This window comes from Thunnus thynnus, chromosome 18, assembly GCF_963924715.1.
Source record: "Thunnus thynnus chromosome 18, fThuThy2.1, whole genome shotgun sequence".
Lineage (NCBI taxonomy): Eukaryota > Metazoa > Chordata > Actinopteri > Scombriformes > Scombridae > Thunnus > Thunnus thynnus.
The window spans coordinates 14,281,577-14,304,581 of record NC_089534.1 but is presented as its reverse complement, the minus strand read 5'-3'; the positions used below and the strand labels follow the sequence as shown (position 1 = coordinate 14,304,581).

General features: G+C 41.5%; 2 protein-coding genes across 5 annotated transcripts in view; one reads left to right on the top strand and one right to left on the bottom strand.

Moving 5' to 3' along the window:
- The window catches only part of itsn2a (intersectin 2a), a 35,379-nt gene extending 16,012 nt beyond the window's left edge, over nucleotides 1-19,367 (top strand). For 3 of the 4 annotated variants that reach the window (XM_067571620.1, XM_067571617.1, XM_067571618.1), the window contains 32 exons: nucleotides 560-702; nucleotides 957-1,020; nucleotides 1,508-1,645; nucleotides 1,722-1,828; nucleotides 1,916-2,178; nucleotides 2,268-2,417; nucleotides 2,505-2,645; nucleotides 2,751-2,838; nucleotides 2,943-3,082; nucleotides 5,410-5,549; nucleotides 5,713-6,127; nucleotides 6,365-6,534; nucleotides 6,781-6,841; nucleotides 7,677-7,909; nucleotides 8,005-8,045; nucleotides 8,167-8,333; nucleotides 8,713-8,746; nucleotides 8,851-8,972; nucleotides 10,114-10,210; nucleotides 10,724-10,915; nucleotides 11,162-11,206; nucleotides 13,835-13,956; nucleotides 14,077-14,183; nucleotides 14,525-14,708; nucleotides 14,857-14,955; nucleotides 15,155-15,322; nucleotides 15,554-15,766; nucleotides 15,942-16,063; nucleotides 16,146-16,228; nucleotides 17,521-17,604; nucleotides 17,752-17,925; nucleotides 18,567-19,367. In XM_067571620.1, coding sequence (XP_067427721.1) covers nucleotides 560-702; nucleotides 957-1,020; nucleotides 1,508-1,645; nucleotides 1,722-1,828; nucleotides 1,916-2,178; nucleotides 2,268-2,417; nucleotides 2,505-2,645; nucleotides 2,751-2,838; nucleotides 2,943-3,082; nucleotides 5,410-5,549; nucleotides 5,713-6,127; nucleotides 6,365-6,534; nucleotides 6,781-6,841; nucleotides 7,677-7,909; nucleotides 8,005-8,045; nucleotides 8,167-8,333; nucleotides 8,713-8,746; nucleotides 8,851-8,972; nucleotides 10,114-10,210; nucleotides 10,724-10,915; nucleotides 11,162-11,206; nucleotides 13,835-13,956; nucleotides 14,077-14,183; nucleotides 14,525-14,708; nucleotides 14,857-14,955; nucleotides 15,155-15,322; nucleotides 15,554-15,766; nucleotides 15,942-16,063; nucleotides 16,146-16,228; nucleotides 17,521-17,604; nucleotides 17,752-17,925; nucleotides 18,567-18,718 — 4,459 coding nt within the window. In that variant the 3' untranslated portion in view covers nucleotides 18,719-19,367. The remainder of the gene's footprint in view (nucleotides 1-559; nucleotides 703-956; nucleotides 1,021-1,507; nucleotides 1,646-1,721; nucleotides 1,829-1,915; nucleotides 2,179-2,267; nucleotides 2,418-2,504; nucleotides 2,646-2,750; nucleotides 2,839-2,942; nucleotides 3,083-5,409; nucleotides 5,550-5,712; nucleotides 6,128-6,364; nucleotides 6,535-6,780; nucleotides 6,842-7,676; nucleotides 7,910-8,004; nucleotides 8,046-8,166; nucleotides 8,334-8,712; nucleotides 8,747-8,850; nucleotides 8,973-10,113; nucleotides 10,211-10,723; nucleotides 10,916-11,161; nucleotides 11,207-13,834; nucleotides 13,957-14,076; nucleotides 14,184-14,524; nucleotides 14,709-14,856; nucleotides 14,956-15,154; nucleotides 15,323-15,553; nucleotides 15,767-15,941; nucleotides 16,064-16,145; nucleotides 16,229-17,520; nucleotides 17,605-17,751; nucleotides 17,926-18,566) is intronic. The other variant, XM_067571619.1, reaches the window with a different exon arrangement.
- A 286-nt stretch (nucleotides 19,368-19,653) lies between these two features.
- fam228a (family with sequence similarity 228 member A) lies at nucleotides 19,654-22,989 on the bottom strand. The gene is made up of 10 exons (XM_067571623.1): nucleotides 22,928-22,989; nucleotides 22,744-22,777; nucleotides 22,447-22,529; nucleotides 21,248-21,430; nucleotides 21,094-21,171; nucleotides 20,790-20,984; nucleotides 20,480-20,560; nucleotides 20,290-20,377; nucleotides 19,900-20,071; nucleotides 19,654-19,805 (listed from the first exon to the last, which is right to left on the bottom strand). The coding sequence occupies exons 3-10, from the start codon at nucleotides 22,525-22,527 to the stop codon at nucleotides 19,721-19,723; spliced, it is 963 nt and encodes a 320-aa protein (XP_067427724.1). The 5' UTR covers nucleotides 22,528-22,529; nucleotides 22,744-22,777; nucleotides 22,928-22,989; the 3' UTR covers nucleotides 19,654-19,720.
- Between the last annotated feature and the right edge of the window lie 16 nt (nucleotides 22,990-23,005).

The following is a 23,005-nucleotide window of genomic DNA, read 5'->3' as shown; positions in this document are numbered from 1 at the left end:
AGTTGTAATATGAGGGAAGGTTACAGCCCTCGTTCACTAATTCACACATGCACACACACACTCTCATATGCATACACAGACACACAGAAAACAGCCCCAGGGCACAGGGAGACTCCCACACTTTATCCCCCATTGTCTCCCTGAAACCTCGACTTTTATTTCAGAGGAGTGTTGCAAGTTTCCAACCAGCTATATGACTGAAAAAAAAAAGGAAATACATTCTTCTCATATGAACATCATCAACCCAGCCTATCCTTTTGCTATTCTTGCAGAGGCATTGTTGATAATAAAAACAGAATGGCTGATTATCATAGCCTGAGGGTATAACGCTGTCTTTTTTCAGAGAGTCATTGTCAGTGTGGGGGTTTGCACCAGCTTCCTCTGCAGCTAATTAAGAGCTGAGAAATAACACCCGGGAGTCACCGAGCAATTAGTGGATTTAAGTCGAGGTTTGAATAGCAGGAAGAAAGGGAACGCTGACCACATAATATTATTGTGTCATTTCCCTTTAGGTGATATCTTGGTATATCGACATGCCTCTCTTTCTCTCGGTTCATAGCTCAAATTCTTCCTCCACCACGTCCTTGGCCAGTAACTCTCCGAAGACGGGTTTGAGTGATTGGGCCGTTCCACAAGCTTCTAGACTCAAGTACCGGCAGCAGTTCAACACGCTAGACAAACTCATGAGTGGCTACTTGTCAGGTACGACACACACACACATACACATACACACTCCAACCTAAATAAACAGGAGGTTCTCAGGACTTCTTGACCGCTCATGAGTGGTCTCATGGAGGTTTGACACACCACACTCATGCACTCATGTGCTCTTATGATTACTCTTCACCCCACTTGACAGAACTTGGCTGTCAGATGCACACACAAACACTTTGTCTTCATCAGTTGGTGTGAGAATTTACTCTGCTGAAGTTTCTGATGTCATTTTCACTTTTCAGGACCTCAGGTTAGAAATGCACTGATTGCATCCAACCTGACACAGACTCAGCTAGCTACCATCTGGTGAGTGTTAGGTGTGTGTATGTGTTTACCCATGTATGTATGTACAGTATGTATGATACAACCACTCCGCTGCCTGTGTGTGTGCCTTTTAAGTTAATTTATACCATCTACAGTATTAATACTAGTACAAAACTGTCAACAACAGACAGACAAAGTTAGCAACTAGTTGGTTGAACATAGCGGAGCATTTAGCTGCTAAAGAGACAGATACTCCCCTTAGTGGATGGAAACCAGGGCTTAAAAGAGGGTGAATTTTGGACTTACATTTACCAGGTGGAAATATGACTCCAAATGAATGCTAATGTTGCTAACACATAACTTTATGAAGTGATCATATGTCAAGCTTGTGTTTGCAGCTTTTTCTGTCCCCAATTGGACATAAAAATATCTTTTAAAAGCTCTAAAATCATGATACTCTAACCAAAAAGAATTACAAGTCACAGCTTTAATGCCTTACTGTAGGACTTACTCTATTGTGTGTCTCTAGGACCCTGGCAGATGTGGATAAGGATGGTCAGCTGCGAGCTGACGAGTTCATTCTGGCCATGCACCTGGTGGACATGGCTAAAACTGGTAGACCTCTACCGCTCACACTGCCTCAAGACCTGGTACCTCCCTCTCTAAGGTAACCCACACACAATTTGACACATTTATTGTATTCATTAATGAAGCAGAGTGACGTTCCTTTTTTCTTGTTTCAGAGGAGGAATCAAGTCCAGTGAGCTCGTTAATGGAACAGGACCTTACATTACTCCCTGTTTAATAGAACCAGCAGAGATAGAACCTGCACAAAAGACCAAGAGCAGTGGTATGGCTTGTTTCATAAAATATATGTTTTGTTATGCTTGACAGTCTCTTATCTTTCCTTGTCATACATCTTTCCTCCTCTTCTTAGTATCCTTTGAGGACAAGCTGAAGGAGAACTTTGTGCGAGGCAGCGCCGAGCTGGAGAAACGGCGACTGGCTCTGGAGGAAGAGCAAAGGAAGGAGAGGGAGAGGAGAGACAGGGAGGAGAGAGAGGAAAGGGAAAGAAGGGAGAGGGAGGCCAGGGAGCAGGAGAACCGGAGGAGGCTGGAGGAGGAAAGGCGGCTGGAGAGGCAGAGAGAGATGGAGAGACAGAGGGAAGAGGAGAGGCTAAGGGAGCTGGAGAGGAAGGAGGTGAGTGAGAGAGGTAGCCTCACCTGTGAGATGCTGAACATAACATCTATATCACTGCGTCCGATGACCGTTTTTGTTTGTATCTTCAGGCAGCAAAGCAGGAGTTGGAACGCCAGCGGAGGGAAGAGTGGGAGCGTGGGAAGAAGGAGGAGCTGGGCAGGAGGAGAGAGGGGGAGCAGGATGAAATCTCCCGACTCAGGGCCAAAAAGATGAGTCTAGAGTTGGAGCTGGCGGCTGTGGTGAGGCTACACAAACACTCGCTAACAGTCTTGCAGAATTAATTAACAAAATGGGTACACACTGATATCAATCTACTGGTCTCACAGGGCAACAAGCACAAGCAGATCTCAGACCGCCTGCGTGACGCCCAGAGCAAGAGGCGGATTCAGAAAGCAGAGGTGGACTTGGTTAATCAGAAGAGGGAGGCACGTATCGCAGAGATCAACACTCTGCAGATTCAGTTTGAGGTGAGAAGAGATGTCTTTGTTTTATTTCTTCTGCCCTGTCAAACCAATCGCATTCAAATCATTCCCATGACTATGTTTTTGATCCTCTGTATGTGTTTGCCACAGGATTGGCAGAGGAAGCTCTCGCTGCTGGTCCCAGAACAACAGCAGCTGACAGAGAAGCTGAGAAACATTAGTCTCAACAAACTCTCATGTGGGTAACAAATGCCTTCCTGAAGTTGCAGTTTTATATATATATGCTGTATATACAGTATGTCTTCTGTCAGTTATCTCTGACCTTTGATCTTTGCCTTGTAGCGGTGACTTTGACCTCTCTGACTGGAAGTGTGACAGAGAAGGGTGTTAACTGCCGGAGACTGAAAGACCAGCTTGATGCTCTGGAGAGGGAAACCACTGACAAACTGGCCCAGATGGAGCAGTACAACAAAGAGCTTAAGGTCAGTGGTGGCTCTGAATAGTCCAGGATAGTAAAGTTGAGCTACTACAAAAAAGTTCTTACCGTAGACTGTAGAAAAGCGTGGATGTAGCATCTGCATCATCACCCTCAGGTTTCTTAAGTGATGTTTTGAAGCTTTGAAGGAGTTTAGCTGCATAGCTCTCCGATATATATCCAGGATTTGGTTAACAAAAATATGGATGCGGACTTGATGTTCACTGTTAAGGATTACACAATATATGAGAGTCAGCTAATTGATTTTCATGCTACACAGAAATAATGGAAACCAATGTCTGCTGGAAACAGTATGAAAACTTTTTCAAAAAACCTAAAAATGTATCAGCATGTACTGTATGTAGCAAAGATGTTAAGAACACACCATTTGTAATTCAACAGCTACAACTTGTAAACATACTGGTATGGTACTGGTTCTTGCTATGAGTTAGAAGATAAGATAGATACCACTGTAATGCCTGCATGTGAAATATGGCGTTAGTTACAGCGCATAACTCCCTGTAAAATCACACATGTTGTTTTGTTTTTTACATTTGTGTACAGATAAAAATAATGAGATGTAACACGTTAACTAGTTAGCATTAGAAGTTCTGCTAAGCTAGTTTAGCTAGTTTTCTATCCTTGCTTCCAGTCTTTATGCTAAGCTATGCTAATCATCTCCTGGCTCTGGTTCCATACTTAACATAGACACGAGAGTGGTAGCAATCGTCTCATTTAACTCTCACCTTCCCAAAATTTCGACCTATTCCTTTAAAAAAAAAAAAAGGAAATTGGCTCTTAAGACCCTAAACTCTTTTGGAAACCTGTATTGACTTAATAATTCAGGAGAGAAGTCGGGTATTTTCAAAATAGCACAAACATGGCAAAAATAAAGTCAAAGTCATCAATATATGATTACAGCTGTATTATGAATCAAAAGCTGATTTATAATGTTTGTTTTTTTTCCTTCTGTACTGGTTTATTGGAATAGAACAAGAAAACAGGGAATTTCATACTGAAAACGCTGCTGTGAAATCTTGTTCAACTGGTTGCAGTAACTCTAGAGTTTCACCCCTCAGGCAGAGAAAAGCTCATTACCTAACCATTATTGCACACATACAGACGGACGTACACATTCACTGGCAGAAAAGCCTGATAATTCAATACCTGTGAAGAATGATGTCATGCCCCCTCACAATGTATCATCAATCTGATACTAATAATTGCAGCATCAAAAAGCCGGCTCTTTCTCTTTTGCTCTGTTCACTTGTTCTCTGGTCCTAACTGCTCTTTTTAAAGCTTTTAACCCCTTTCTTTCTCCTTTTTCTCCCTTTTTCCTCTTCATCCCGCTACCTGGATGTCTTTTCTCTCTGATGTTTTTTTTTTCCCACCCTTTTCCTCTTTCATCCTCCTTACAACTCATCTCTGTTTTCCTCCTTTTATCTTCATCCCACTTGCTACATTTTTTTTCGCCTTCTGTCCATCCCATCACGCATCCCTCACTGTCCCTCCCCTCCTTTCCCTACCTCCATCATCACACTCTGTGTGTTCCTTTCATAGCTTGGGGATATGGATGACTGTGTCCTGCGGGGCCTTCTGTCTCTGCTCGCCTGCCTAAGCCAGCTCTTCCTTCTCATCAAGGTTATCTTTCCTCCTGTCTCTCTATCTCTCACTGTGTAATCTTTTTTTCACGAGACTTTAGTATTATGTTGTTTTATTCACCTTTTTTCTATTGTTTTCCCTTAAGTCACTGTTCCAATCTTTTCCTTTTCATCTCCTGATGATTCAATCTGTTTGCTCATCTTTGCTTCTTTTGTCTTTTCACTCATTATTAAATGGAGCTCTGCTTTGGTACCACGTCTTCCCCTGTTTTGTTTTTCTCTCAGTGGGATTTGTTCTAGTCTGTGTTGTCTGTGTAAACAGGATGCACCCTGAGGGTAAAAACACACACAGAATGCTTAACCTGCACGATTTCTATGTTAAAATGATCTATGAAAGAGAAAAAAATATCTCTTCTTAAACATATATATGTATATATACATATCTGCATGTTTCTGTAACTGGCTGCCAGATTCTGGACTTCTTTTTCACGTCAGTTTTGCACGTTTGGAATGATTGTTTATATACTGTTGCATCAAATACATATCATCTTTAAGAATGTCTTGATAAAAATACAAATTTCTCATACAGTGCAACACCTGCAGATGCTGCTTTAAGGTTGCAGCAGAATTTTGTGACTTAAGATGACCATGTTTCTGCATTGCCTAGCTAGTTGATGCTTGTGTCTTTACTGTATATCTTTCCATTGAATTGTATTTGTGGTGACTGCATCAGGAGCTGAGGGAGAAGCAGGTGAGGCAGCAAGCTGTCCTGGACGACCTGTATAGAGTCAAAGAGGAGAAACTGAAGGAGCTGCAGATTCGCAGGGAGGAGGAGAGAGAAAGGAGGAGGAGGGAGGAAGAGGAGGCAGCCAGGTGAGAGAAAATTATATTTATGTTTGTGTTTGGAGCATGAAACTCTTGTTTTCCAGATATTTTGGGTGACTTTCATTTCCAAAAAAAAACATGCTCTCTGTGTTTGTGAACATTAAAAATCCCCAAGAAGGCAATAAAAAAATGTTGCATTCACTTCCCACAGACTGGCAAAGCTAGAGCAAGAGAGGAGAGAGCAGGAGCGGAGGGAACAGGAAAAGAGGGAGAAGGAAGAGGAGGAGGCGCGGCAGAGGAGGCTGCTGGAGGAGCAGAGGGCCAGACAGAGGGAGGAGGAGGAGAGGGAGGCACAGGCTCGCCTCCGGGCGGCCCAGGAGAAAGCGCAGGAAGAGGAGAGGAGAAGGAGAGAGGAGGAGGAGAAGAGGAAGAGGGAGGAGGAGGAGGAAGAGAGGAAACGGAAAGAGGAGGAGGAGAGGAGGAGGAAGGAAAAGCTGGAGAGAGGAGGACAGCAGCCGGTGACGGTGCCTCAGCAATCCTCCAACCTGACCTCTTACAGAGCCCTGTACTCGTTTGTAGCCCGCAACACGGATGAACTGAGTATAGATGCTGACTGTCTCATAGAGGTATGGGACACACACACACACACACGCACACACACACACTCATACTGCAAATACACACACATTTAATTACCTTGTCTACTCATTAATGCCACACTGGACTGTTATGACACGTTTGCATGATAGTAATTGTTCCCGATTTGTCCGAAAGATGACTACAAGCAGGGAAATGACATGTTTATCATTATCACCTCGTTATGTCTGATTGAGTGTGATTAAAGCGCGTTTTCCATGATGCAGGTGGATGAGAAGACAGTCGGTGAGCCTGGCTGGTTGTGCGGGAGTTACCGTGGAAACAGGGGCTGGTTCCCCGAGAGTTACGCAGAGAAATGTCCTACCCCCACCTCTACCGAGACCGTCCCCTCTTCCCCAGGACAACCCTCCTGTCCGCCACAGCCACTTAACACAGGGTAACATGAAGCAGAAGGAACAGGATATACTGATGTTTTTTTAAAAAGGCATCTCAAAGGCATTTTCTGTGTGACATTTCAGTTTCTTTATGCTAAATATAGCACAGTTTTTAGGTTCTTTTTTTGCTGTCTGCTAGTGTGTAACAGTCACCTTGGGCTTTGTAATTTATGCCACTGACGGGTTGTGTTGTTTTTATGACTCTGCTGGCTCCTTCCCTAATGGTTTGTCCCTTCTGTTTTACCCAGAGTCCCAGATGGGGAGGTAACGGGTGACAGCACTGTTCCTGTCCAATCAGACACTGCACAGGTAAGAAGGAAAGTACTTACAGTAGCTTGTTTTGTTTACTTTTAACACCAGGCATACAATGAATTTGGTCCGACTCTTTTGAAAAATCATACTCCTAATGGGCAGATAAGCTTTTCAGCCTATTCTGGATGCTAATCGAAACCCCGTTTTATCGCTGTGTCAGTTTAGAGATTAGCATTTATTTTCTGGAAGAAGTAGCCATGTTTTATTCAGAAGCAACTGTATATACTCTCTGTTGTCAGGATTCATATTAAGGACAAAAAGTTATTTTAATGTCATTTTAAAAAAGGTTTTTAGAGCATTTAGTTTACAGAACTTTTACCATTTGATATCTCCCATGGGAAAATGACCAAAAAAAATGCCATAAACAAGATTAAATATAGTTTAAAAGTTGGCTCGTACTTAACAGTTATTCTCTCCGGGTTTCCTGTTGGTCTAACGATGTCTCCGGTCATACTATATCTGGGGTATAAACTGGCTTTGGCGGGCAAGGAACTAGGTCTGTCTGCTGCCCAACACACACACACAGCTTTGACAAGAGCATGGCTATGTATTTATAGCCCCCTCTCTATTGGGAGTTCTCTCCCTGCTTCTCTGTGGGTCACACAGACATTTACAGATCTCCATCTCCCAATAGATAACATCAGTGTTAGTAGGTCTGTCATTTGTAGGTTATTTCTCATAGTCAGGAAAAGTCACATTTTGCAATACAGATTTATATTCACAGATATATATTCAATACAGTTTTTCTATATCTAGAGCATAGGTGTAGATTTGACGGTGTAATTGTTTATTTTGAGTTGTGACCGATGTGCTGTTCCTTTAATCTTCTCAGCTCTCGATCCCTCTGCTGGCTCGTGCCGTCTCCTCGTGGTCGGCCACCTCAGAAACTCACCTCAGCCTCGCCTCCAGCGCAGGCGACGTCATCACCACGCTGCTGAGCTTCTCGCAGGGTGATGTCATCAGCGTGCTGCAGCAGAGGGATGACTGGTGGTTGGGGCAGCTCAACGGGACACAGGGATGGTTCCCCAAAAGCTATGTCACCGTGGAGGCGGGTGGCAATACAGAGTATGAAGACGCACATGAGAACAAACACAACACACACCTCAATTTAAGTTGAATATGAACGTTTAATGACATTTCATGTGTTGTTCTCGTTCTAGTGTGGATGCATTTGAGACATCTGATTTTGTTCAGCTAGAGGGTAAGTATTGTTCATATGTAGAAATAAAGTCTCTATATTCAGTCATAACAAACCAGAGTCGTGGTTAAACTCAGTCGCGTGTGTGGCTCTGACTTACGATCGTGTATCTCACCATTACCAGAGTATGTGGCCTTGTATACATATGAGAGCCCAGAGGTGGGAGACCTGACATTTGTTGAGGGGGATGTTGTCATGGTGACGGAGAGAGAAGGGGAGTGGTGGCGAGGGTGCATCGGGGACCAGACGGGGGTGTTTCCTTCCAACTATGTCCGACCTGTTGAACCAGAGGTGAGTGGAAATGTGTTCATAAGTAAAAAAGTTTTGTTATCAACTAAAGTTTTTGCTATTTCTGACATAAATTTTGAATGTTTCTAAAACTAGAATCAAGAATTATTAGTGTATTTATTCATTTATGCATTTATTTTATATTCAGTAGTGTCGCAAAGATTAGTCAGCTAACTGGCCACATGACAACAGAAATTTATTCTTTAATTCCTTTTAATTCTTAGTCAGACAAAATAGTTTCTTAGTTCATAGTCTTAATTCTTAGTCAGACAGTGAAAACCTGTGGTGAGCATTTGCTATTATTTGACATTCTGTATTCTGCAAATATATGTTTCTTTGATTTACTTTGCTAATTACTTTACTACCACTTTTACTCATTCAGTCGTCAAGACCTGGTGGTCCACCCAAGAAGCCCGGTGAGGATGAACAACTCACATCAGAATCTGCTGATTAATTCTATTATTCACCTGACATTTACCTGATCTAAATTCAGCCTCTGCTATTTCTGTTTGGTCAACAGAGATCGCCCAGGCTGTCACCACCTCCGTTGCCCCGACAGTGCATCAGCTGCATCTGTCTCCAGGGCAACTGATTGTGGTCCTGGCCAAGAACTCCACCGGCTGGTGGCTCGGGGAACTGCAGGTCAGTCATGAGAGCCGTAGGCAAGTCGTTTTTTTTTTTTTAAAGAAATTAAAATAAGAATAATATTAGCTCTTAAAACATTAACATTTCAGCAACAAGGATTTGCTTCGGGGATTCATTTGGCTCTAAATGTTGATGTGAAGTTGAAGGTCAATTGCGTATGATTAATCCATCCGAGAGCTGTTAAACCCACTGCCCATTTTCAGAAAGGAATATTTAAATATCCACACTGACAGCCTGTTCTGCCTCTCTGTGAAGGAAACTGTGAAAATGTAAATGTGAATCTTGAATTATATATATATATATATTTGAAGACATATACATATATTTTTGAGATTTTATAGACCAAACTATTATTTGATTAATCGAGAAAATAACTGGCAGATTAATCGATAATGAAAATAATCATTAGTTGCAGCCCGAGTTGCAATACAAAAGACCTGTTTAAGTTTTATACATCACATCCATCAGTGCTAACAGCATGCAGAAAGTAACATGTAAGTAAAGAAGTTCATTTTAGCATTGAAACACAGCTGATGCTGTAGCGTATGTTTGTATCTGCTGACTTGTCAGATCAATAAAGAGGTGGTGAGAGGTGGACAGGAGGTTAGAGGACTAATAACGCGTTGTCTGTAGAGTCATACATCTACATTAGGCTGCCCAATTTGTGCTGAGGCAGCAGCTGTAGCTCTGGTTACACTCTCAGCGGATGACACAGTAATGAGACAGCTGAGTTAAGTTAGCAGCAAAGTGTGGACAGCTCAGAAAAGACTCAAAATTTAAGTCAACATTGTTCTAGTATGTAGGATTACCACATCTTTGTCGAATTGTACAGTACCTTCAGAAATTATTACGCTAATCTATATTTTTGTAAGGCTTAATCAAGTTAAATGGGACATTTTTTGAACAGCCAACTTTTGGTCAATCCACAGATTTGAGGCTGAGCTTTGGCTGGATTTATGAAGGCAGTGAATGTAAAGACTCACCACAGTCCAGTATAGATTGTTGTTTGCACTGATGAGATTCTAGAGGTCGAGCGCCCTGCCCGACGAAAGCGATTCATCAATTCATCTTTCGATTTAGAATTCAGGCCTGAGCCAGCGGGAGATTGATTCAATTTCACTGGCTCTCCTCCCTCCAGGCTCGAGGCAAGAAGCGGCAGAGAGGCTGGTTTCATTCCTCCCACGTCAAGCTCCTGGGCCCCTCCAGCAGCAAGTCCTCCCCCTCCCCTCTGCCAGGTGAGGGCTGACACACTTTGAACCAAACATCCTATTTGTGAGCATGATCCACAATTGTCTTACATAATTCCTCTAGTCGGTTTCCACTTTTTTGGGGGGGATTGCAGTAGTAAGTTGTCAGGTAAAAATCCACCGTCATTTCAAGTAGACACATTGATTTGTAGGTCATGAAAGACGTGAAAACCCTACCAATAACTTTTGACGAGTTTCCAACAAAACATGAATTAAATTATGAAACAATTATGTATTAAGATGTTATAAAACGACTGTACTTCCATGTATGTGTGTGAGTATATCAAGCTGGAATAAGGAAAGAAATATCAGTAAACATACTTACTAACAGAATTGTTTCGTGAGGCATTGTTTGTAGCTTGACTAATATGTAATTACCTTAGTATTTTATTCAACTGTAATTCCAGAAAACCATAGAAAGTAATATATCCTTTTGATTAAAATTTGTTTTGCTTGAACTCACAACCTCATAACAAACCATTTCTGCCCCTGATTTCTCAGTGTGCCAAGTTATCGCCATGTACGACTACACGGCTGCCAATCGGGACGAGCTGAGCTTCTCCAAAGGTCAGCTGATCAACATCCTGGACAAGACCAACCCTGATTGGTGGAAAGGGGAGACTAACGGGACCACAGGCCTGCTGCCTACCAATTATGTCAAGATGACCACAGAATCCGACCCCAGCCAGCAATGTGAGTAACCTTTTTTTTTGCGTCTGCACTGCTGATGTTTCTTAGAAAAAATATTTCTCAGAGGGAGTGTATCTCTCCGTTCTACCATTTGACAGGAAAATCAATACCTCACACATATAGTGGGAATGCTGTTGGTGGGAAAAATAGACTGTTGACACAAGTGGAAACTGATAAAACATGATTATCAGCTATAGAAACAAACTTGTGTCTCTGAATGATCTGATTGGTTGACTTGGCTCACTTCAGGTACAGTAGATTCCTTATCCATGTCAGGGCATGAAGAGACTGACGGTAAGCTTAAAAGAGTTTCTGTCTATCACTGAGGGATCATTGGTGAACATGAACCCGCTGTACTTAAAAGGCTCAATCCACAACATATGTTTGGTCTTAAATTAACAAGAACAAAAGAGGAAATAATTGTTAAGTTTCCTCAAATCCAGGCACGTACAATGGATCAGGCCTTTTAAAGTATCCATGAAATGACTGCACCTACACCTGAAAATCATTTAAAGGAATAGTTAGACATTTTGGGAAATACGGTTATGCAATTTTTTTTTTTTGCCAAAAGTATAAGATCGATACCACTCTTATACAGTAAGTATCCGTTAAATATGAAGCTAGAAGCTAGCTTAGCTTAGCATAGAGACTGGAAATGGTGGGAAACAGCTACTTTTGCTATGTCCAAAAGTAACAAAATCTACCTCTAAAGCTCACTAATGAACATGTTGATCTTGCTTGTTTAATTCGTACCACAAAAAAGGGAAATGTAACAACAGCTTGTGGTTTTACAGGAGGTTTTGTGCTGGACTATTTCTTGTCCAGGTGCAGTGACTTCCTTGAATCTGGTCTTTTTCGTGACCTTTGAAAGTGCTGGTTGGAAGATTTTGTTACCTTTGAGCAGAGACAGGCTAACTATCTCCCCCTGCTTTCAGTCTTTATGCTAAGCTAAGCTAACCGTCTCCTAGCTGTAGCTTCATATTTAACAGACAGACAGTGGTTTCCCAAAATGTTGCTCTTTTCCTTTTAAACAAGTCTTGCCAACAAATCACTGGGTCACATAACAAAATGGAACAACTAAAACCTAATCATTCTCATTTCTGGAGATTAAATCTTAACTCTCAGTGGGGGGTACGATGCACTTGTCAATACCGTGCGCTAATCACTGCACTGTTGGGATGGGTGTGATTCTACATGTGTATACTCACTGCTCACTCATAGCTGATCTGAAAATGAAAAAAGACCCATTTTTTTAACAGGAGGTATGTGTTTAAATCAGTATTCACGGCTCGCACGGTCTCCCCACAGCAGCGGATATCTGTTAACAAGAGTGAACACACCAGACATGTAATTAGGATGAACTCGTCGAAGCCGTAGACACCAAACACGATGAAATTTTAATTCCAATCAACACGTCCTGACTCATACACACCCCGGTAGACACAAGGGCTGCTCTTCATCAGAGAAATTAAATGTAAAAATTACCATCATGCTCCAGCTGATATGATTAGTAACATTTACATTTCCAGAAATACATTATTAATGCACCTGCATGTAAGAGTCCAGCATTAATATTAAAACTATATTAATGTCTGCTGTCTCTCCGTCTCTCCTTCATCTCACTCACCTCCCCCCTCCCGCTCCTCCACTTCATCTCTTTTTTTTGTTTCCTCTGTAGGACAGTAATGCTGGCTTTCCTCTCTCTTCCTCCTCCTCCTCTTCTTCCTCTTGCCCCTCTTCTTCCTCACCCCCTCTTTCTGAGCCAATTGCCCTGTCGCAACAGGAAGCCCAGCCGCCAGCAAGAACAGCCCAGCTCTGCGCTTTCCGCCTCACTTGTTTAGGACTGTGGTGTTTTTGATCCCTTATTTCGCTCCTTTTTTAAAAAATCTTTAATCTTTTTTTTTTATCTTTAAGGCATTTATTTCTCACCCTTACCCCCTCGCTCTCTCCTCTACTGTGTTTCCCTTGATGTTTTCTTTAACTAATTAACAAAGGGAGCGAGAAAGAGGCAGCTAGACATGACTTTTAGAGGCTTTTGTTCCTCTGATACAATAGCATGGAGTGTTTAGTTTTGTTAAAGATAACTAGAAAATATGGATCATAAGAGTTTGATTACACAATATAATGAAAATAATATGTAAAATGGCATCAGACTGAAGTTATTTAGTTTTCTAAAATAAGGCTATGAATTAGTATAAGTTTTTTTTAACAGGGTCACTCATTCTTGCACTAAAAACATTAAACCTTGCTAAAAATGGACCAATGTGAAGACTCACTGTTGCTTAATCACCAGTAACCTTGATTGCTGCTTGCTAACGCATCGCTTTGATTAAAACTGATTGTGATTTTATTATTAAACTTATTATGCACTTTTCCATTTATTAATGCTTCCAAGTTGAGACCCGTCCTTTACTGAACTGTGATATCACCAGCAAAAACACGCAGAGCATATTAGCATACCGTCTGTCAAGAGTACATCCAGAGAAAACGACACCACACTGCTGACATTAGCGTCACAGACTTGAACTACCAACTGAGTCTTCCACTGCCCTTTCACTCAAGCATTAGCTACTTTACTCATTCACACCTATGCAATCATTCGGAGCGAGCGCTCCGCCATGACAGGTGCTTCTTTTTTCTTTAATTTCCTTAGTAGCAATGTTTTAGCATCAGCCTGGTATGTTCCTTTAGTTCATGTACTGCAACTACAACGTGCCTCACTCTTGTCTGTGCATTAAATGTAAATAAAATATCATAGAACTGAGAATAAAGGGAGATTTTAACATGGTGACGTGTGTAGTGTTTTTGACAAGGCTGATTGCCGTATTTTCTGAGACACCGCCACACGAATGATTGACAGGAAAGTGTTTGTTGCACACGCATGCTTGCATGTGTGTGTTTGCATGTGCATGTGCGCTATAGGGTGTGCTGACCTGATGACACTGGACACCATGACCCCTCAGGAGAGGAAGAGACAGGGTTACATCCATGAGCTCATCCAGACGGAGGAGACCTATGTGGAGGACCTGGAGTTGGTGCTAGAGGTACAGACGCACATACACTCACAAAGGCATATTCACAAACTGTCAGCATTTTATTGAACCATCCTTTTAAAAAAAATAGTTCTTGCTCTCTCTGTGTCTTTGTATGTTTATGCCTCTCAGGTCTTCCACAAGCCCATGTCTGAGTCAGGCCGCCTAACAGAAACTGAGATGAGCGTGATCTTTGTGAACTGGAGGGAGCTGATTATGTGTAACACCAAACTGCTCAAGTAGGTGCCACTTTTATTAACATCCTGGTGTGTGTGTTAAGATCTATCCTGCTTCCTGAGAAACTAAAATTGAGGTTTCTTGCCCTTATTCAATAAGAGAGGAACTGCACACTTATTGCATATAAAAACACAAACAATTGACCTGCTAACCTGGAAATCAGAGCAACAAGAGAGATTTGGTCGATGTCTACAAACCCACTTACACAGGATTCTACAAGCTGCAGACTTGTAGAAGTTCTGTTTCAATTATTCCATCCAGTTGAGTTTTCCGCCTAGTTTAGCACAGCAAAAATTGTGTACTCTGTTGAGTGTTTTTCATCATCATCATCTCTGTGTCCCAGGGCTCTGCGTGTCCGTAAAAAGACAGGGGGAGAGAACATGCCCGTCCAGCTCATAGGGGACCTGTTGGCCTCAGAGCTCGCACACATGCAGCCTTACATCCGCTTCTGCTCCTGCCAGCTCAACGCCGCCGCCCTGCTGCAGAGCAAAACCCACAACCAGCCCGACTTTAAAGACTTCCTCAAGGTACTGAGTGGCGGATGAGTTTGGTACAAATCATTTGCGAATCCTTTCTGTGCATCAGTAGATACTGTTTTTATGAATGTAAACAAACTAACTAGGGTTCTGTGAGATTAAATAAATCTGTCTTGCCTCTTTCTTTCCCCTTGAGCAGAAGATAGCCACTAACTACCGCTGTAAAGGAATGCCGCTATCCAGCTTCCTCCTCAAGCCAATGCAGAGAATCACACGCTACCCCCTGCTCATAAAAAATGTATGTGGAAGAAGATTAAGCACACACACATCAAAGAAGTACAGAGCTAAAGTGTCTCCTTTAATTCCACAAGTCTTCAGTGATTTTTTTTTTTAAAACTCATTAATTAAAATATCCCCCACCCATGCACTTTTTTTTTCTCACATCCACTTTGTGATTCCACGTCTCTCTCTATCTCACTCCTTTTTGTTTCTTTCAGATCCTGGAGCACACACCAGACAGCCATGCAGACCACGGCCCACTCAGAGAAGCCCTGGAGCGAGCCGAGGAGCTGTGCTCTCAGGTCAACGAAGGGGTCAGAGAGAAGGAGAACTCAGATCGGCTTGAGTGGATACAGAGTCACGTCCAGTGTGAGGGACCTATAGAGGTGAGACACAAATCAATGCACATTAGTGCAATGTTGTAATTGTAGTAATGTTAGTCTGTTAATGTTGATATGTTAGATTCTGCTGGTTGCAGATAACAAAACAAATGCACACATAGCAAAGCCAGGGAGTATATTTCATTAAATTACTTACTGCATAAGACTTCACAGTGTTCTTTCCTTCCTTATATCTCTCTTCAGTTATTTCTTACTTTCTCTCCACTTCTCTTTCAGCACTTGGTCTTCAACTCACTGACTAATTGCCTCGGGCCTCGCAAGCTGCTCCACAGCGGTCGGCTGTACAAAACCAAAAGCAGCAGGGAGCTGTGGGCTTTCCTCTTCAATGATTTCCTTCTCCTCACACACAGCGCCAAATCTTTCTCCTCCTCAGGACCAGACAAGCTATTCAGCCCCAAGACCAACATCCAGTTGAAGATGTACAAAACAGTAAGCGAGAGGTTCAACTTTTCTCTTAGACAAAAGAATATAACATGAATGGTGTTGATCCAGTTATCTTGTGGCAAAGAAAACAATGTTTCATCTTGTGAACAGCATCTCTAATCGTTATCCTTCGCTGGGCATCCGTCCACATGTCTTTCATCACTTCATCTTCTTCCAACAGCCGCTGTTTCTGAATGAGGTTTTGGTGAAGATGCCACCCGACCCATCCAGTGATGAGCCACTCTTCCATGTCTCACACATCGATCGTGTCTACACACTCAGAACTGAGACCTTGAATGAGAGGTAGGCATACCTGCACAAACCTTACTGATGATGTAATCTTACTGTGTATAGTATTCATATGTTTACTGTGTTGTTACTGTAGGACGGCGTGGGTCCAGAAAATCAAAGCAGCGTCTGAACATTTCATAGAGACTGAGAAGAAAAAGAGAGAGAAGGCTTACCAAGGTAAATGCAGTCACTGCTGAGAGAACCTATTTACTTCTGTGTGTGTGTGTGTGTGTGTGTGTGTGTGTGTGTGTGTGTGTGTGTGTGTGTGTGTGTGTGTGTGTGGTGTATGTGTGTGTGTGTGTGTGTGTGTGTGTGTGATTTGCAGTGAAATTGTTAAGACATATACAGAGATAAATTGACATATTGTACACCTACACACACAAACTTAATTATATACAGTAGAATGATTTAATGCCTTTATTTTATTTACAACTAATTATACACACACAGCTATTATCTGACCGATTAGGGACTGTATAAAAATTATTGAGGTGGTTAGGGGGTTGAATCTTATATTTCACTTTTTAAAAAGTCTGACCCTCCCTGCGTTATTAATATTGTCGATATTAATTTTTCGACACTCCCTTTCACTTAAAAAATGCGTACAATAATATTCCCATTATGTTAATGTTTACCACTATATTTCCAGTATCTTTAAATATTGTGCTGAGTTGGTAACCTTAAATGAAAAAGTGTGTCTAAACTTTTGACTGGTATTAATTTAATAATAATTTTCACTATAGCAGTAAAATCACACATTAGAAGTGGAATTAGCAATTTCCAAATTTATGGCAAACATTCTGTAAAAAGATTATTTATATTCCAGCCACCTTCTACTTTAGACTGAAGAGATGCAATATAGGCCAAACTAGAATTATATTATAAGCCAACTATATATGACAAGTTAAGCTTTTTTTAAAACTTCTATGATGCAGACTACAGTGTAGGAGGGAACATTTCATGCTAAGCTAGTCAACTGTGATGGGAAAAATTATATACTTAAACACACAATTAGACACTGAGAGGATTGTTGTTCTTATGTCAAAGCATACCTTTACGACCCGCTGCTCACACCAAAACTGTCATTAAGGACTTGTTCCTTTTTGTTTCTTTTTTTATTTGTTTTTGTTTAGTTTTTTTTTTTTTTTTAATCTTGCAATTGAAGGCTAAATTATGAATTTGGAATGATTAAAAATAAAAAGACCTTCCCAAAAAAGTCAGACTACCTTCCCTTCAACCAAAAGTATAAAAAATACATAATCCTCCCCCTTTTTTGACCTCCTCTCCCCTTGTCATAATTTTTTTACAGTCTCTTACTCATATCAAAGGTGTGTACGCAGGGAAAAGATGAATACACAAGTACACAACAAGGATACACTGTATGTGGTGATATAATGCTGTTGTTTCAGCTGGTAAAATCTGTAATGATGTGTTGTGGGTTGCATCTAATGGCTCTGTGTTTGTTTTAGCACGTTCTCTGAAGTCTAGTGGTATCGGCAGACTGTTGGTTACAGTCACTGAAGCCCAGGAGCTCAAAGCCTGTAAACCCAATGGTGAGGCCCTGAGACAGGATGCAGATGTCCCTGTTGCCCTGCGTCTATCCAAATCAACTCTTCATTGATATATTTCTTCAAAAGAAAAATACTCATGGACATAAGTAATATTTTGTTAACGTAAAAACTGACATAATTTCTCTCCAGGTAAGAGTAATCCGTACTGTGAGCTGACGATGGGGGCTCAGTGTTACACTTCCCGACCGATCAGCGACACTCTGAACCCCAAGTGGAACTTCAACTGCCAGTTCTTTATCAAAGACCTCTACCAGGACGTCCTGTGTATCACTGTGTTCGAGAAAGACCAGTTCTCACCAGATGGTCAGTGGATGAAGAGAAACATACACACACAATACAGACATACTTACACAAACAATGGAAATTAAAAAAAGACATTTATCTTTCCATTATTGTTTGTGCTGCCGTCCCTTTGATTTTGATTTGAATTTGCTGAGGTCTAAAGGCAAGCGCTGCCTGTCGAAGGGTAGGAGTGCAGGACACTTAAATGTAGAGCCAATGGATACATCAGCCCAAGTCAGTATTATAGGCCAATGCTAGTTTTTCATAGATATCTGTATCTGTATATTTGTCAGCTAAAAAATAACAACAAATTGCCGTACAGAAGTACCAAAAAAGTGTTGCCTTTACATATTTTGTCCACCAGAGAGTGCTGTAAAATGTCCCACTCTGTAAATATCTGAATAGCCATTCTTTAATAACCAAATTAAAAGGAATTATTATGAATTTTTTTGTTTTAAGTTAAAGTTTTTCATTTTAAATTTTGTTGTTTGGCTGATAAAACTGAGTTTTTTAACTCTCAGATATCAGTATCAAGCCTCGAAAATCCAGTATCGTTTGGGCTCTACCAAGATGTGAAGACCCTTGAAGGTCTAAACTTTGTCTCAGCAGCACTCTTTTTAATATTAGAAGTTTTTCTAAATTACTGTTTTCTGTCTGCTTAGATTTCCTTGGTCGCACTGAAGTCCCCGTGGCAACTATAAAGAAGGAGATGGAGAGCAAAGGTGCTGCAAACCGTCGTCTACTGCTGCATGAAGTCCCTACCGGAGAAGTTTGGGTGAAACTAGACCTTCAGCTTTATGAGCCAACCAAATGAGGAAAACACACAGCCAAGCGCTCCCTCGGGCACACACAGTCACTTTATAGTAATGAAGAGAAGACATTTTTGTATTTACTTAAATACAAGCAAACACAAGCACACACATCCAAAAGTGCCTATTTATACCAGTGCAAGTGATGCCGTGAAAAACTGTTGATTTTACCCTCACTGCCTTGTTCTTCCATGAGCCATTCAGACTCATTGAAGCGACCTCAAACACAAAGGGAAGGAGATCCTGCCAAAAATGTAGAATGACAAAAAGCAATGTCCTCAAAGGTAGTAATTTAATGTTGAAAAGGGTGTTCTCGCTCCCAACGCACCAGCTAAAATATGAATTGCCAATATGCTCATGTTCACCACTTGGAAATGCAATCAGACAAAATGCCTTGAAATATAGTCAATTAGTTTTCCTAAATGATTAAAATACGTAATATTTTTAATATCTTATGTACAAATTTGTCAGTGGAGGAATACAGCCTGTGATCTTGTTACACACTGACATACAGACATTGTTTAGACTGACAAACATGACTATAGATTTCAGCTGCTGCACACTACTGTACAAGAGTCGACCCTACGGTGTAACCATGGGGCTTCATGTTGTTAAATCTTGGAAATGGCTGGAATAAAATGTACATACGGTAAACTCTAATGTTGTGGCTCAATTTTTCACTATTCTCTCAACGTATGCCTGCTTTCCTGGAGTGTTGCAGAATAACACTGTTTCAAGTTTAGACACTAGAAAAGCAATAAAAAACCATAAAGATTCACTACTGAGACTGCTGACATTAAATCATTCATGTTTATGTGAGTTCATCGTATCATTTGCTTTGTGGTTTATGCTTGTTTATCACCAGCTACTTAGCCTTGAATGGTAGAAGATGATGTGTGTGTGTGGGAGGAGGATAATGAAAAGGATTAGCGGGAAGAAATCTGGTCATATGTGGAATTTATTGGTAGACGAAGACTGACGTTGCCCGTGGTTGTTGCCAAACGCCCTCATCTGGAGAACCAGCAGCCGCTCTGATGGCACCTTCCATCTGGTGCGGTAGTTGCAATTATGTGGCGTGGTATCGTATCCAGTCTGGATGAGACACATTTGCAAGACTTTAATCTTTATCTAGACTGATTAGCTCATTTCTGTGGCCCTTCGTTGATCAGCCGGTGTATATTTGTACCTGCCAGACTTCCTTCCATCGGTCTCGTCTTGCACTGGAGTTTGTCTCGATGCAGAGACTAGATAATAAGATGAGGCTTGTGATAGTGAGTTGGCCGGAGGTGTCACAGACTCGGTAAGGGGTCGATCACTCTGAGGTAGCTTCTCTACTTGACTGCTTGTATATTTATATCCTAAGTCAGAGGAGAAATTGGTTTATAACTTGAAAAACGACCATTAAGGATTTACGTAGAGCCTGACATCAAAGTTTCTCTTTCAGGAAGCTTTATAAGCTTAATTCCCCAAATATAAGAGAAAATGTTGCTGCCAAAATATCAGCTACAATTTAAAGCGAAACATTACAAATGAGAAGACTTTAAATTTAAATAAATACAGGAAAATAGACAAATACCTGCTTCACAAGAACTGGCTGTTCTCTTTTCCTTCAGTCTTTCATGTAATTGAAGGTACAATGAGCCCTTTAACTCAACTGTATTGAGCTTTGAACAGAGTGATGAATAACTTGTCAGTAAAAGACACATTTGGAATACTTTTATGTGCCAAATATCTTAAGTGGAATATATAAGTCTAAAAGAAATCACCTTGAAGTGGTGTTTGTTTTTGACGTTGAGAAGAAAAGGATTGTACTCCCTTAGATCACCAGTATCTAGAAACACAAAACCCTGCAGATGAGAGACATTACAGTGATTAGAGTGAGTTAATTTCACTGCTCTTGTGTGAGGTTTGTCTGTTTTGTAGTAATGCCCAAAGCACAACAGAAAGTTTTGTGTGAAGTCTGATGCACAATTAAAAAAAAAAACACATCACACTCTACAGCAGTGTAAAAGCAGTTTCTAGCAGCGACATGAGGTTCATTTACTGCACTCCAAAGCAGGTCTACGCAGGTTTTACCTTGGAGTTGCAGTGATGGAGGTAGTGACTGTATAAGGTCTGCCGCCGCTTGGTCTCCTCGGGGGTGCAGCTGGACACACGTTGCTCCACTCTCCTCTGGAGGGGCATCCACACACGCTCAGTCCAGCGCTTGTGCAGCAGCTCCCTCCTCCTCAGCTCTGCTACATCACGCTGGCTCAGGAAATTCTCCAGCTCCTCCATGAAGACACAATTCAACCAACATGGGCGTTACAGACTAAAAATCCCTATTACTTAAGACTAAGACACATATATTAGGGGATATGACTTTTTCTGAAAATCTTACCTTCAGAAAACCATTTTCTGTGTCCACTAAAGGTTGGATTATGTCTCTTTTCTGTTGATTTTCAGCCTCCATTTTTGCCTGTATGATAATAAGAAAACTGCAGTAAGAAAATTCACCTTTTTCTCGGTGCTTGATATGTGGTGGTGTGCAGTACCTGCAGTCGTCTGAGGGAGGTGTAAGAGAGCCTGTCCTGTTTAGGACCCTGCTGAGGCCCAGAGGGTGAGGTCTCATCCCTTCTCCCCACTCTTACACATCTGCTGGTGCTCCTCATCTTCACACTCGGCTGAGACAGGCTCTTCCTGCTCTCTGAGGTGTCTTTCAAATCTGTCATGCACTCCTGAAAAATGATGTGTATGTCATTAATAAACACGCTTTAGGTACAGTCTGCAGAGTACAGTGTCTTTGTTGATCTGTGCATGAAAAAACTAAATTGCAGAGCCCCAAGTGGACTTTTAAATCCCAGCTAGAGTTCCCAGACAGACCACACAGGTGTACAGACGGCAACAGAGGCCAGCACAAAGGGGCAGTGACAGATCATGTCACTACCTGGAAACCTGAGTTCCTTCTCGCTGTTACATGAACACATATGGTAGGACGTGTAAGTGCACTATAGGGATTTTTTTGACATGATTTAGCAGCTTTATCATCAGTATGAAGACTGCAGCTTCCTTTCCTCAGTGTCATTTTCATCTTGTTTGTGTGAAATAATATGCAGCACCTGACCCAGCACCAGACCTCTTTGTCTTTTGTCCTCATTTATGAGAGGATAACAGTGGCTACTTTATCTGTCAGATAGTAATCTGAAACCTTTTCATCCATCCCTGCTAAGATCCTGAGATTTCAGCATTACACATTCAGATATGACGCTGTACAGACAGAGGAGACGCAGACAGGCATTGTACCCCCCTCTGCCAAACTATCCAGGCAGGCCAGGGTACATATAGTACAGCCTCCCTGACATTAAAACTGTGATAAATTATTAGTTGGCAAAAGTTCACAGTTTCACTCTTGCTGTGAAGGGGAACAATGCAGAGAAAGTGAGTAATGTCCTAAACATGTTACAGCTACATCTTAACCTTTACAGTAACAACAGGGAAAGTGAAGGAAAAGTTCTCTTTCCTTAAAAAAATCCCAGTAGTAAACACTTACATGATGTTGAGCATATTGATCTCATATGATAGCAGTCAATTTATCTTTTTGAATGTGAAGCATACTGGGAAAAAAGTGGATATGTGTGTGCATAAAAAGCAGGTGTAATCCATTTAAAAGGTTGCTTTTAGTGTGTGAAACAATCAGTGGTGTATGTGTGAATACTTTTTTAGCTACTTTTGTCCAGTTGCACGTCTTTATTACCTGTGATTTCAACAGGCTGACATGAAAAGGTGTGTGGAAGGTGATCACACCACTGGCAGTGTTTCTCTTCATGGGGCTCATCCCTAAATCATGAGAGAAAAATATCTTTGAGTCATCAGAGACGAAATGATAGTAGTCAGTAAATCTATGTAACTTATTAGCCACAGTCTCCACGGTGCTACAGGCGAAATATGGCATCACTACAAACTGTATTAGAGCAGTGCTGCATGAAATTAAGCGCACTTCAATTTTGCATTTACCAGCCGGTGTCACCATGGCAATGTAATGCTTTCTTACCTTTTGTTGACTTGAGGACAGAAGAAAATAATGACTAGAAAGAAGCCAAAATGTCAGAAGTTCATCACATAAAAACTTTTCACATTTAAAAGCGTGTGGCTGCTGCTTACTTTCCGCTTTCCCTTAAGTCTCGCTTCAGTTTTGCTGATAGAAAGAGAGAGCGAACTGTCCCCAGGTGCCCTACCTGCCGTCTAGAGGTTTTCCGTTGCCATGACACCGGCACATGAGTGAGCCAAGACTTCTCAGGACGCACGCGACGCTT

Excerpts from the sequence above, each read along its gene's own strand:
- fam228a (XM_067571623.1), bottom strand. The coding sequence starts at position 22,527 with ATGAGCCCCATGAAGAGAAACACTGCCAGTGGTGTGATCACCTTCCAC. Across the intron at positions 20,985-21,093 it reads CAGAAAATGGTTTTCTGAAG|GAGCTGGAGAATTTCCTGAG; the intron begins GTAAGATTTTCA and ends GTCTTCATGGAG. Across the intron at positions 19,806-19,899 it reads GATGGAAGGAAGTCTGGCAG|ACTGGATACGATACCACGCC; the intron begins GTACAAATATAC and ends TGTCTCATCCAG.